Source organism: Sphaeramia orbicularis, chromosome 4, assembly GCF_902148855.1.
Source record: "Sphaeramia orbicularis chromosome 4, fSphaOr1.1, whole genome shotgun sequence".
NCBI lineage: Eukaryota > Metazoa > Chordata > Actinopteri > Kurtiformes > Apogonidae > Sphaeramia > Sphaeramia orbicularis.
In genome coordinates, this window is record NC_043960.1 from 39,572,235 (window position 1) to 39,587,168 (window position 14,934).

A 14,934-nucleotide genomic window follows, 5' to 3' on the forward strand; every position below is an offset into this window, starting at 1 on the left:
GATATGGAGCTAATTCTGAAGGATTTTTTTTTTCTTTGATTCCTCCTGTGACTGAAAAATTTGGGTTTTCATTCAGCTTAAACACACCTTTGATGCTTTTTGTTACTGAAAATGTCACACATGTTTTGTCCTCCTCTTGTCCAGAGTGTTGCCAATCTACCTCCCACTGGAGAATCACTAAAGATTTTGGCCAGAGAACTGGGCGGCAGGGTCTACACCAAGTACTCTGTGCAACAGAAGTACCAGAATCAAATGGTGGAAAAGCTGAGCAACATTTACAACTCCTACTCAGAGGTTTTGGCCAAAGACACAAAGGTAGAGCAAACATATTCACTCTGTGTGCCCATCTTAATAGTTTTTATTTTTGGATATATATGTATATTCAGTAGAGAATTAAAGTGTCAGAATGTGAATCTAAGCTACACATTTATATTCATATCTCCATTAAGCCCACTCTCAGATGACTTACTCGAAATATGAATATAAATGTGTTGGCCAGACCTAGTGTTGGAGAAAATGCAGATATGCAGAATTAGAGTTAACATGAAACCACTCGGAGAGCACAGACCTCCACCAAAGCAGCTAAAGCCCCCACAGCAACATACCAACGCAAATATCACACTGGCTTGATGGAAATAATGATTCACAACAGTCTCCATACACTACCCTAACTCAGAGCACATAAACCTATTGATCCAGTACGTACAAATGTGAGCAAATTTGAGCAAGAAGTTAGTTTGCATGTTGGAAAACAATGACCAAAGATATGTCAGGTAAGATTTTAAAGAAATTTATGTACAAAATCTTCATCTATCAAGGTCAAACTTATTATGGCACTAGATTTTGATGCTATACCTCTCTCTATATATATGTTTACACACACACACACACACACACACACACACACACACTATCTGGACAAATGTATTGAGACACATTGAATTCGGGTGTTTCATTGCTCACAGGTCTGGGCTCCAAAATTATATAATTTTATATGAGGGAAAATATCATTGTAATAAACTTTTTTTTTTTTTTCATCTTTAAGTCTTCATCTTTTTACACTTTCATCTACACTTTGAAAGGCTTCTAAGTATGTTATTAATTAGTTTTCCTCATTGTTGATTTTTTTTTTTAGTGCTGGAATTGTTCTACGTTGAGATTTCTGGAATTTTTGCCATATTTTGACCATCAGTAATCATTGTCAACCATTTTTTATTAGAGAGGAAACATCAGCCTTTAAGAAGAAAAAAAGAAAAGAAAAATGTATATATACATATATAAATGCTGATTTGACAGTTTTATCATGATGATTATCAACAAAAACTGGCATGAACATTTTTTTCACGATAAAATTTCAAATTGGCAGAAATTGGAAGTTCTACAAGCTGTAGGTGTGACGTGGCCCAGTATTTTTGTCCATAAACTGTATGTGGTAAATTTAAATTAGAAATCAGGACTTTTATTCATTATATGACTTTTTTTTTTTTTAATTTGCCATATGTTAACTAATGTGAATGTTTGATATTGTGGGAATGTAATCTTCAGTCACCGTCATTAGGAACTTGCACAGAAAAATCAAAACACTTTGTCCGAAATGCAGAATGAAAGACTAATGACAGACATACACACAACTGTAAAAGCTATCCTTGTGGTAATAAAAGTGAAAGATGAATAGTGAATATGGAATGTGGAGTGGACATTACACAGCCCACTTGCATTAACTACACTGCACTTCACTGTAATGATGTGAACACACAGTCAAACCATGCTTTGTTTTACCTCTGTATGACAGTGCAGCTTGTTGCACTGAAAACCTGTCTTCACTGTTTGTCATCATGTAGTTTTGTCTTAAATTACAAATGGTTTCTGTTGTGAGTATTTTGCTGCACAGAAACCACAATGAATGAGCCACTGTTTTACTCTGAAGTGTTAAAATAAATACATTTTCTGTGGTCTAGAATGGAGTACAATAAAAAAATATATATATATTTACCCGAGAAGAAAACTTTGCAAAATTCCCTTGCAACTTTTCTTTTCTGGTGTTTTCTCAGACAATCCCACTGACTCAGTGTTCTGCCAGTGTTTTTGATGCTTTGGTACACTAGGGAAACACTAATGTCATCAAAAATAATGAGCGAGACCTCATTATACTCAGTAGCTTGTTCTAATAGAAGTTACTTAAGGTGTTTGTTTTTATGGTATTTTATGTGCCGCCTTTGTAGTTAAAAATTGAGCCTATTATCATGTTTTCTGTTGCTGTCATTAACATGGAATATTCATTTTAGTTACCACATACTTAACCGAGTTTTCCACATTTTTATGCCTCCATTTTTTAAAGACTGCACATGCAGTTCTGGTCAGGTTTATGCTTAGACCAGGGTTCCTATGCAGGTATGGAAAGCATGGAAAAGTATGGAATTTAATTCTATAAATTTCCAGGTCTGGAAAAGTATGGAAAAGGGGAACAAATGTATGGAAAAATATTTATGTTTCCAAGACTCTTACCACTGTTCTATTTTCTAAAACATAAAATTTTGAATATCTAAAAAAAAGAAATGAGAGATTTTTTTTTTAAGGCGCTTGCTAGTGCAGCTAAAATGTTTGTGTGAGAGCATATACAGAAGGCTACGCATCCCATAAAACATTTGGGCAGATTGATAACTTGAATGCCCAGACTTCTGTTCTTATCCTTCTCCAACCAATTTTAAGGCCCACCCAGATGTCGTCAAGTTTCACTGCTGCTTCAACAGACAGGTGATGTCCACACACTGTTTGTGAGCGAGCTATTCAACATGCCTTGTATGATCTTTGGCAGAACTCATAACGGGTAGATGTAAATTCTCTGACGACTGGCTCATAAATCTGAATTATAAAGATCAGTTGGCTGTTTGGAATTATTTTTACCAAGACACCTGGAAATTAAGGTCTGGAAAAAGTGTGGAATTTTGAGATTTCAAATGTGTAGGAACCCTGTTAGACAAGCATCTGACTGTCATCAGATTCTCCAAAGGACAAACAAAAGATCTTAAAAGTGCTGTTTACTTATTGTCTGTTTAGCTTTGTATAAAATAGCTGTATACAATCACACTCACAGAAATTCCTCTAAAACATTTAAATAGCAAAATAATCCTCCTTTTTTCCTCTCTGTAGGTGTATGATGTGCTGCCCAGAGAGCATTGGTGTAATCTGGAGAATGAGCAGACCTCAGGGCCCACTCTGCAGGGGGGCGAGTCCCACTGGCCGTACATTGTCACTTTGGAGCTGGGCACTTACCTTGTGGATATGATCGTCAAAAACCTAAAAATTAAGAGCAACATCCTGAACCCAGCCTACGAGAAGAAGCTCATTCCAATCCTCTACCACATGTACACCTTTCGCAGCACCCGTCAGGTACAGCAAATGTGCAAATCCTTCAGGTTTTTTCATTCAGTCAGTTCCACAGGGATTTCAAAGGAGCACACGATTTGCAGACCCAGAGTTGGTAATGATCCTGCTGCAGTGGGCTTCCCATACAGTGGGCTCTTTGCCCCCTAATAAAATTATTCGCATACAGGTATGAGAGAACTTGAATACCTTTGATCAGGTAACAGGATTCCTGAGCATTAATCCCCAGACCAAAGAAGATCATTTCAAGTGAGAATTACATGGAAAAAATTGCCAGGGATTAGACTTGAAGGGGTTTCTTGGAATCTAACATGAAGCAAAAGCATTCAGTTGAATTAAAAATAAAACTCTTAGCTGTTCTTTATGAGGATCCTCACTGTAAAGAATTGGCTACTACAGTGAATATCTGGGAAAAAAACTGTCAACAAAGTATTTTAAAACGGCTGAAGCTTACTGTAAAACTAGTAACACGCTATAACAGGACATCTTTAAATGTTTTTGACAGATAAAAGTTAAAAGAGTTTGTCATATTGCAGATATTATGACCGTGATTGAGGCAAGTTTATAGATGTAGAACTACTCAGTCTGAAAGGAGTCGTATGTAGGTTTGTGGCCAAAAGTGATACTGCAATCACATTCAAAATACTGTAGAGTGTGGTATCCCCTCCGCCTCCCTCCAGACTAGGGGTTGCCAGATCCAGCATGAGCATCTACTACAAGGAGCTACCATGGCAAGTAGAGATGCAAATTATCGATTAATCCATTAATCATTAGATGGTTTACCTTATCGATCGATTAACGATTAACTGATAAGCAGTGATTTTCCTGAGAACCTGAATTTCTCTTTCAATAGGGTCTATAATAATAAAAGCTAAATATTGTTTATATAGTTCATGAAAAAAGCATGTCATATTCCTTAATGATTGGTTTATTGTACCATTGGATACAGTACAGGCAATGACATTTATAGAGTAGAACTAAATAAATTCAAAAGAGAAATTCAATAAAATAAATGGAACTGAAGAGGGACAGAAGAAATGGGCATGTCTGACTTTGCATCACTGACACGATGAAGTGAGTCTCTTCTCCCGGGCTGGTGGTCTCTTCACCCGGGTCGCAGTCTCTTTTCCCGGGCCAGCGGTCTCTTCACTCGGGGCCAGGCCTCAGCCCGAACGCTACTGACTTCGAGATTGGGAGATGGATGATGGGTGAAGCATCAGACCAAAACACAAAATGACAACATAAACATTCCTTGTGGGCTGCCACTTGGCTTGTCAAATGTGAATATTCTGGCTGGACTACTACTGTCAGTGATATCAGTATTTCAAATGAACATGATTCCTTAATGTCTGGTAACGTTCAGGGCCATTTTATGATTACTTGGAACATAATTCTTACATACTTTAAGGTAAACATTAATCAAATTTGTAGTACAATATTTAAAAATGGGTTAAAAACATGCAGAAATATATGAAGCGCCTGAACACACTTGACCTTCACTGTGGACACTGTCACTCACTGTAAAGCCCGAGCTCCCTCCGATCCAGTGTGAGGAGTGAGAATTATAAAACCATTTCCCTCTGCGTGAATTGCCAGGGGGGCCGGTCGAGTAAGATGAATAGGTTCTAGGCTAATCCCTCTTTTAGTGTCCCTTTAATTGGCTCGCTGATTTACTGCCATGGGACTCAGTGGGAGAATGAGGGGACCATGTCAAGGGAGAAGGACAGAAAGACAGAGAAAGAAGTCTGGACTTTTGGATTTGATGCATTTTGACAGTGAGGTACTGTGTTGCTGAATTCAACAGTAGTGTATTTTATGTACACTACTGCATATAAAATATCCCTGTTTTCTTATTCTGTTTCTCTGAAGATTAGTCCAATCAGGGGTGCATACTAACGATTTTACAGCACAGCATGAGAGTATGCCTCATGGACGCATTGGTGAAGTGCTTTTATTTTTATGACACGTTACTTAACTGTTTCCTCAAGCTGTACTTTATGTTGTCTTTTGCATCACATATGTGCCAAGACTGAGGTAGAACACATTACTCATGCACATCATAGCCATAATATTGAACGTACTGTATGTGTTTGCTTGATTGATTAGTAAACAGACAGTTACTGTTATTAGTCAGGAATTACATAAGCCTCCCTCCACTTAGATGAATTAGTGTTTTTTTTCCATAACCAGCCTTTGAAAAGATAGGTTATCAACATTGAGCCCATTTACATGGACACTAATACTCTGATTATTACCCAATTTCTGGAGTTATGAGATTATTATATTAGATTATATATTATTACATTAGATAACAGTAGTTAGTGGTAGTGGTTCATAAAGCATCTTTAGTTTCACTTTGTATGGTTGTATGGTCTGCACATACTCATTGTGAGGGCCGTACGGCACAGAACGCACCTCCGTATAATCCCTGGACAGACCTGTCCGTAGACGTGCTACAACAGGGGTGGCAAACATACGGCCCGCAGGCCAAAACCGGCCCGCCAAAGGTTCTAATTTTGCCCACAGTATGAATTTGAAAAGTGCAAAAATTATACTAAAGTTAGTAAGAGTCAAAGGTGTTATACTTGTTTTAGTTCAGATTCCATATTCAGCCCAGTTGGGATCTAAAGTAAAATAATCGCATAATAACATATAAATAATGACTCCAGTGTGAAGTCCAAAGTGGAAGTTACATAGTCAAACTTGAGTGGAAAACTTTAACAGGAAGTTTGACTCTACCATCACGATTATCATATTTCTTAAGTGCATGTAAAGGTGTCAGATCTGATCCTTACAACCATCTGATTGCTCCCAGTTATTGGATTTTTATGGTCATGTAAACAGGCTCAGTGAAACTTTGTTCTCTGAAGCGTGAGCCTTTCATAATCAGGTTTCCCATGGTTTCCCCCTCAGGTCGGCTTCATCAAACCTCACCCGATCCTGACGCAGATGCAGCAGGAAGCAACGGAAACCAAACTGACTTTTGACTCCTATGTGATTCCCATGCTGTGCCCTCCCATCCCCTGGACCACTGCCAAGTTTGGAGCCTACCTGCTGACACCTGCCAAGCTGATGCGCACATTAGATGGGGCCACCCAGCATGAGGAGTTGTTGGAGAAAAGCCAGAACCTCTATGCAGTCATGGATTCCCTCAACCAACTGGGTAACTGTGCCTGGAGGATCAACAAACCCCTGCTGGACATTATAATCTCCATCTTTAATGACCGGGGTAGTGATAAACTAGACATTCCTCCTCCCATGTCAGAAGCCCCCAAAATACCCCACTTCAACCCCCAAGATCCGTCCTATACGGCAGCTGAGAAGGCCCACATGAAAAGGGAGGTGATCAGTGCTAAAAAGAAATGCGGTGAGATGAACAGCTTGCGTATGGATGCTCTCTATAAACTTTCCATTGCCAACTATATGCGGGATGAAGTCTTCTGGTTTCCTCATAACATGGACTTCAGAGGACGTACGTACCCCTGCCCCCCGTACTTTAACCACTTAGGAAGCGACGTTACGCGGGCGATCCTCGTGTTTGCAGAGGGGAAGCCCCTCGGTCCAAGGGGCTTGGACTGGCTGAAGATCCACCTCGTCAACCTGACAGGACTGAAGAAGAGGAGCTCACTAGAGGGGCGGCTGGAGTACGCGAACTCCATCATGGACGATATATTGGATTCTGCCGACAACCCTCTGAATGTCAGTATTCACCCCTTAACCAAGGAGTATTGCAATCATCTGTCTTTCTGTCTGTCTGTTAGTCTGTCCATTCAATGACATAATCACATTATCTGAGGAATGCATTGACATATTTGCTCCAAATTTATACTGTGGATGCATCTTGGCATGGAGCAGAAGCCTATTGAAAATAGGTGATCTTGACCTACTTTTTCAAGGTCAAATGGCCTTGTGCAGTTATAATATCTGAGTACTTTCAAACCGAAATATGTATGTAATAAGTTTTACACAAAGACAGTCTAATCCAGATTAGAGGGCAGTAACTTTCAACAGAATGTTACACTATATTTTGCCAAAGGGTATTAAAAGTGTGCAGCATGTTTTGTTTGTTTTGGTCTCTAGAGGTCATAGATAGGTAGGGCTGAATATGTTTTGGGCTTTTTCAGATACTGGGGTTAAAACAGTATCTGAATTGATCCTTAAAATCCAACAAAATGACCAAAAGGACAGTTTTTTTTATTGTTAGGGCAAATTTGTATCGTTAGCCTCATGGCATAATTTCCTAAGTCATACTTTTTTCATGTCATAGCCAATGATGAAAAATGTATTAGCAGTGTTAGATATCACAATTTGGCCAAAAATATGACTTAAGCAATTATGCTGCGAGGCTAATGATATATTAACTGTAGTCTGCTCTTAACACTCTACGACTACTATTGTACTACAGGCTGTTCTTCAGTCTCTTCAAACTTTGCTTTATTACCATATAACAGGTACAAGTGTTACCTTAACTGGCAAAGGCACATGCGGTGGTGCTTCTACTGCTTGTAACATTTGATTCAGAGCACCAGAAGGCAAATATTTCAATCACCAGCTCAGACATTCAGGTGGCGCTGAAATGTGGCACAGAACTCTGTAATACCATTTGGTTCAGTATGTACCAAATAAGAACTGATGCCATGTTGGCACTTGGCAGCAGGTTTAGTGCCCTTCACTACTGATTATGTTGTCCAACCTCAGTATCACAACATCATATAATACATCTTAGTTGTTGCTAATATCTTGTCAGAGAAAAAAATGCTGAAGCATGAACAATAACCTCCTAAAAATATAGACCCAGATACTATATTTAAAACAGAAGATAGAAAAATGCTGCCTTTCTCTCCCAGCTCAGTAACAACAGCTAAATAGGATATGAATGTCGGTCAAAACAAAGTAAAAATGCTTCTCTGGCTGATGTTTGTATGCGAGTGTGTTATGTGGTTGTGTTTGTCTTTCTCAGGGCAAGAAGTGGTGGATGAATGCAGATGAGCCCTGGCAAGCTCTGGCGTGCTGCATGGAGATAGTCAATGCAGTGAGATCTCCTGATCCGACACAGTTCATTTCTCATTTTCCTGTGCACCAGGTAACATGACATTCTTCAATTACATGTGTATTCGCAGTGGTTTAGAATGGTAAAATGCAAGGCAAGGCAGGTTTATTTATTTGGCACATTTCACGTACAAGACAATTAAAGTGCTTTACATAAAACATTAAAAGCATTAGAGCAGGGAAGCAACAAAAAGTATAGGCATGAGAAAAAAAGAAAAGAAAAAAACAAAAAAATGATAAATAGATCAAACAGATAAACAGATAAAACAGAACTTTAAGCTTAAAAGAAACAGTGCAGATCTGAACTGATGAATAAAAAGGGTAAAAAAAAAAATCATAGTTGATCTAATAATTTGAAAATGGTCTCAGTTTGAATGATGAAACACATTTTAGGGTGAAATTAAAAATGCCTAAATTAAGAAATTTGTATGGGCACATTGTATTTTTAGTGTGTATTTATATGCGAATCTGCACTTGTCTTAAAGCAAGTATTGCTCCTGTTTTCGGTCTTGTAAAATGGCACCACTCAGATTTTAATTTTATAGTGTTCACATCAAAGCTAATTAGGAAAGACCTCTTTAAGCTACAGGCCATTGTTGTTATCAGTCATAATCCTGTAGGCCTAAAGTTTCAGTGCACTTGAGACTCTGGCATTTCTAAGCACTAAGTGAAACAAGAAACAAGCCAAACTTCTACAGTAGTGTTGCTGTTTAAGACTTAATATGAGCCCGCCTGTCATAATGCTTGTGGTGATAAATCAAGCTTGAGGTAGAGAATAGAGTTCTTTCACATCCTATATAGGTGAAGTGAATTGAGTATTGTGGTTATGTTAGAAGAAAACATTGCATTTTGCAAGAGTATGGTCAGTGGCACCGAATTAACTGGGCCTTGTCCTCTGACTTTCAGTTAAATGGGCGGCTGTGGCTCAGTTGTTACAGCGGGTCGTCCAATGACCAACAATGATCGACATGTGGACAGTCGGCAGTTCGAATCCTGGCTCCGACTGACCACATGTCGAAGTGTCCACCAAACCCTAAATTGCTTTGTAAAGCGCTTTGGGCACCATGGAGGTGTAGAAAATGTGCTATATAAGTACAGTCCATTTGCCATTTAAACAGTGTAAACACCCAATTCCAACTAATCTCTTTCAAGGTGTTGTCAGACCTACATGTGTGGTGAGGGAAATGGGCTAATTACTTTTGATTCAGTGTGAATGATTTGAACTTTATATTATTGTTCACACTGAAAACATCTTTCCTTTGTCTGATACTAAATCCGTTCTTGGTGCTGAGCAATTACGCACTTAATTCAAGATGCCCATAAATGGTTTAATTGTCTGACATTAAGTTTTCATCTGTGGCCTCGGGCTGTGGGACAAAGCAGTATTTTGTTATGAATTAGGATTAAGTGCCTCAGTTATTTTCTCTCCTCTGCAGAGCTAATTCTAAGGTGATTCATTCATCTCTCGTTTCTGTATTATCTTTCTTTGTTGTACTTTCACACTCTTGAAGTCGCCCGCTCTGTTTTGTTCACCCCTCTCCATGTGCTGCCCTCTCACATTCTGCACTGATCCCCGTTCTTTTCTTTTCTCTGTTCACACTTCCTCCACATCACTTCTTTAATCTTTTCTTACCTTCTCTCCACCTCTCATCTAGGACGGCTCCTGTAATGGTCTGCAGCACTATGCCGCTCTAGGCAGAGATGTTATTGGTGCCACATCAGTCAACCTCATGCCCTGTGACGTGCCCCAGGACGTGTACAGTGGAGTCGCACAGCAGGTCAGAACCAGTGGGCTGGTTTTGATTGTCACTCTTTTATTCTCTTTTATTTGACCTGCCAAGACTTCACATTGGAGTTGATATAATTCAGACAGCGTGTTGTTAATACTCAGCCGTTAATATTCAGATGATTCACCAGATGCAATAGTTACTGACAGACTAGACTTTTAAAATGCATTTGAAGTTTCTCAATGCAGTATGTCTTGCATTTAATAGTGCTTAGTTGTTATGCCGTGCATCAAAATTCAGTCTTCCATATCCAAAAGCTCAAAGGGCAAGTGTACACACAGTGCAATCAAAGCAGTCAGCTTGCTGTGAACCAGTCTATTTATAGAGAGAGACAACGTGAAATTAATTGTGATGTACTGATATGTCAGCACTGGAGAAACAAAATGTGCCTACTCTGTTGGAGACCAGAACTTTCCAATGGCTGTAACTGTAAAACACTGTATAATCTCATGTTTTGCCTTAGGCCAGTGCACTTATTGTTGAATGATACTGTAGATTGTATCAGGCTTGTGAAATGGTAAACTTTCTGGATAAATATAGCTTGTTTACTCACAGGGGTTAGCTGTACAAGTGGTAATAATCTACAGATCTGCTGCAGAAATGAGAATGGATTGTGCAGTGTGTTATTTGAGGCTGTTCTACTGTTATAAAGTCTATGTGAATGTGTATGTGTGTCCACTTACTTCAGGTGGAGGAGCTCCGAGCACGGGATGCAAAGAACGGACTGAAGATAGCCCAGGTCCTAGAAGGCTTCATCAGTAGGAAGGTGGTCAAACAGACGGTGATGACTGTGGTTTATGGGGTCACACGCTACGGAGGGCGCCTCCAAATAGAGAAGAGACTGAAGGAGATTGATGAGTTCCCCAAGGTACAGCGGTGGTTGTGGTAGTGGGTGGGGGTTTGTCTCAGTAGGTGTTGTTTTATTTTTAGCATGGGATGACAGTTGGCTTGAAGCACAGGACTTGCTATAAGGGGGGTTCAGGTCTAGACGCATTTTTTTTCTATTATTACTCCATTGTGTTTTGCATGTATGTTCATTTATCATATTGCCAGTAGTGACACCATACACATGAGTGGCAAACCCAATGGGACCTCAGTAACTCTGACCTTCATATTAAGTGTCCCACCCCCCACATTGTCTCCAAATCAGCTGCTCGGAGCAAGAACAGAGGCTTCTAAGTTTATTTTTATTCATATTACAGTGAAATAAAATATTACACCAAAATATCAGGGGGGCAAGCAGTGTAAGACAACAATAGATATGTTTGATATCCTGCACTCACTTTTAAGAGTTTATATTTAGCTCAAAACCACAGCGCCCTTTTTGATGATTTGATGGACACACCCATCCTGTAGAATGACACCATGGTACAAATCAAAGCACTTAATCTTCCTGCAGCTCTGTAGTCTGTATTATCTGTCACATAGCTATATAGTTCCTTACAATAGCTGGTGGTAATCTCATTGTCTGTATAGATGGGATCAGATGGATCCTGCTGTCAGTGTATCTACTATCTCACAGCCACAGGATTGAGCTAAATGACTTCTGCATAATGTCCATAATTGTTTAAACAGGGAATTAGGAGGGAGTGTAATTGTGACTGATTATAGTGGGATAGGCGGGGAATGAGGCAGCTTCTGCTGTGGAGAAGATCATATCTGTGGACTAAATTAAGAATGCACCACTTACACTGCAAGCCTCTTTTTCTTTTACAAGTTTCATAATACATAATGTAACTTAAAGGAGTGATATTTTGCTTTTTTAAATGGAATTGTGCATTTTAAAACATTTCCCTGTGGTCTACATAAACTGTAAATGCTCTTGTTGGGTCTGAATTCTTCATTAATTCAACTCCACAGGTCCATCTTCAACCCTATTTCTGAGTATTGACACCAGAAAGGCCGTTTGAGCGCTGGCCCTTTAAATGCACATGAGCCAATTCAGGCCCCACCCCTTCCAGGTTGTTGGTTGTGCTGCTCTGTCCCGTTCAACCAACAACTGAACAAAATTTATTAATTCGGCTGGAAGGTTGGACATATTTTCAGTATGAACTACAACCGCTGCTGCTGATAAACAATTATGTCATACTTGGAGAAATGTTCATTGGAAGTCTTGACTTTATATGTGCAAATGTTGTGACGTAACTAGTTATAGACATAACAAATGAAGCAGGAATTAAAAACAGGATGTAGAAATCCTCTTGATTTTTGCCAGAATGAATATAAACATAGCTTTGCAGCACCTGGATGGTTTAAATTCCAACTTTATGAACTATTAGTGTCCAAATACTCAAATAAATGTACCAAAGACTAATAAAAGTGGGTTTAGCAAAATATGACCCCTTTAAAATACCTTTTCTTTAATTTAAAATTAGTAAATACATTAAAAGTTAAGTGTTTAAGGTCTAATATTTATCTATTAGCAAAAATTGAATTTAGTATTTGTTATTGAATTTTTATTTGTGTTTTATCATACAAACATGAGGTTGTCTTTGTTACCTTAAAATAAACCATTTGTATCTGCAGAGGGGGCAGTAACTCAAAATGGAACTCCTTTATTTTTTCTACTTTATAGTCAGTGGCATCCAATGTTTAAGCTCCATTACTGTTTCCTTCCATATCTGAGTGCGGGCCAAAGTTAATATTCATATTTGCATTTTTAGCAGCCAGATGAAGGTGGGGGAAGGAGTATTGATTTTGTCGCTATCTGAAAACTCACTACTAGACACCACTGAGAATTTCACACTCTGTCTATGAAGAAATATGCAAATACAGAAGTCTAACAGTGCATTTATTGTGTATATTTCCAGGAGCATGTGTGGGATGCCTCCCATTACCTGGTGCGTCTGGTCTTTAGTGGCTTAAAGGAGATGTTTACGGGGACCAGAGAGATCCAGGTGGGTTGGTTACATAATTCATAATACAGTACATACATATATGCAGTTATGACATCCAATAATGGAATATACTGACCTTTGTTACCGTTGCATAATAGGAATGATTTTTAATAATAGTATTGTTTCAGTTACAGTTGTTTGCCCATAACAATGTGAACTTTAAACATACTTTAAACATTTACCTCATACAGGCAGTATAGACTCGCGCCAGTTTCTGAATCCTGACCTACTACTGAATGTAGGATATGATTTTATTTTTATTAATGACTAGTTTACTCCACTATTACCCTGGCAGCTGTACCCATTCATCACGTAGAGTCCATTTATAGATTTGGGATGTGCACCTGGTAGGAGACTGTACATTATCTCCCCAGACAGAGTGGAAACGGGCTAGCTAATTGAACCACCACCCACTGTCGGTGCACACCCTTTGGGGACTGTGTGGGGACAGCCCAGTCTAAAATGAAAAATCCCCTTCCCAGCATACCAGCCTGTGCTCCTGTTCATATGTGTGTGTGTGTGTGTGTGTGTGTGTGTGTGTGTGTGTGTGTGTGTGTGTGTGTGTAAGTGCGCTCACCTGCTGCTTTGAAATAGGTCACATCCTGTCTGCGTCTCAACAGTGACTTGAAGTATGAGCGAGACAGAGAAATCGGATGCATCCCCCAGTGCTGTCATATCTGACCTCTGCTACGTTCTCTATACATTTACCATTCATTCTGTCAAAGCTGCTACTCATTCGGCACTCACACTCTCTGTCCACCCCTCACTCTTCTGCTCTGTCTGCTTCTTATCAACCTTCTGATTGATTTGTCAGTCTGCTCTAGCTATCTGTCTAGTTAATCACTCACTCCCCTTTCTTTGATTTCAAGCTATCTTTATCTCATTGTGCCTGGGACTGGATGGTTGGAGAGGAGTAATGATGAATGGAGCAGCTTTAAGCTAGGCTGGTACCTCAGCTCACTAGGACATACGTATTTATCTTTGCAGCAGCTCTCTGTGTGCTTTTGTGTATGTGAGAAGATGCTTGTGGGACAATAACAATTCTGGTAGATAAACTGTGCCAGCCATTTATGCAAACAGCAGGGTTTTATCTAGAATTTATTAAGTAAGCAACAATTTCTCACCTGTTCCTGAGCAAGTTCGCAACAAATGTTTGCAGCTCTATGAAGTAGAACAGCAGACCTAAATACATACACTACATGGACAAAAGTATTCGGACCCATTGAATTCAGGTATTTCTTTTCTAAGGGCCTAGGATACAAAACAATAATGGCGATTAGTCATAATATAGTTTTATATTGTGATAAATATTATTACATTGTATTGGTTAGTTTTGTTAAAATTGTTATATTTGCTTCCAAAATGCCTCAGATGGTTTACTTAATTTCTCTCAAAATTGATTTTGTTTGTTTTTTTTATCCATGAATATGATTTTAAATGTTCTACCTCTAAAATTCTAAAACATTTTTCATACTGTAAACAATAATTTTCTGCCATGATTAAGCATCTACTTTTTTCACATCTCAATTACAAAGAAAAATCTCCCATTAAACTTTAAAGAAATGTTGATGTTTTTATCTCAAATCATCATGAACAGGGGATCTTATGAGCTGTAGCCATAATGTGTCCCAATATTTTTGTCCATATAGTTTATAAATATAAATATTTCCTTAAAGCAGCGTATAACGTTCATCCCCAATTTTTCATCAGATCTGTAAAACCTGAGTGATAGCCTAAGTATCAGGAATCCGTTTGTCTTTCCGTGATTACGGACTTGAATCACTTCCCTCATGGTGAACAACTTTGAAGTATGCTCT

At 38.9% G+C, this 14,934-nt stretch overlaps 1 protein-coding gene across 1 annotated transcript in view; it reads left to right on the forward strand.

The window, feature by feature from the left end:
- Positions 1–14,934, forward strand: part of polrmt (polymerase (RNA) mitochondrial (DNA directed)) — an 87,052-nt gene that overhangs the window by 20,612 nt on the left and 51,506 nt on the right. Inside the window, exons 8-14 of the mRNA XM_030132543.1 lie at positions 145–315; positions 3,151–3,390; positions 6,298–7,083; positions 8,345–8,467; positions 10,089–10,211; positions 10,909–11,088; positions 13,031–13,117. Of these exons, the coding sequence (XP_029988403.1) occupies positions 145–315; positions 3,151–3,390; positions 6,298–7,083; positions 8,345–8,467; positions 10,089–10,211; positions 10,909–11,088; positions 13,031–13,117 (1,710 nt within the window). The remainder of the gene's footprint in view (positions 1–144; positions 316–3,150; positions 3,391–6,297; positions 7,084–8,344; positions 8,468–10,088; positions 10,212–10,908; positions 11,089–13,030; positions 13,118–14,934) is intronic.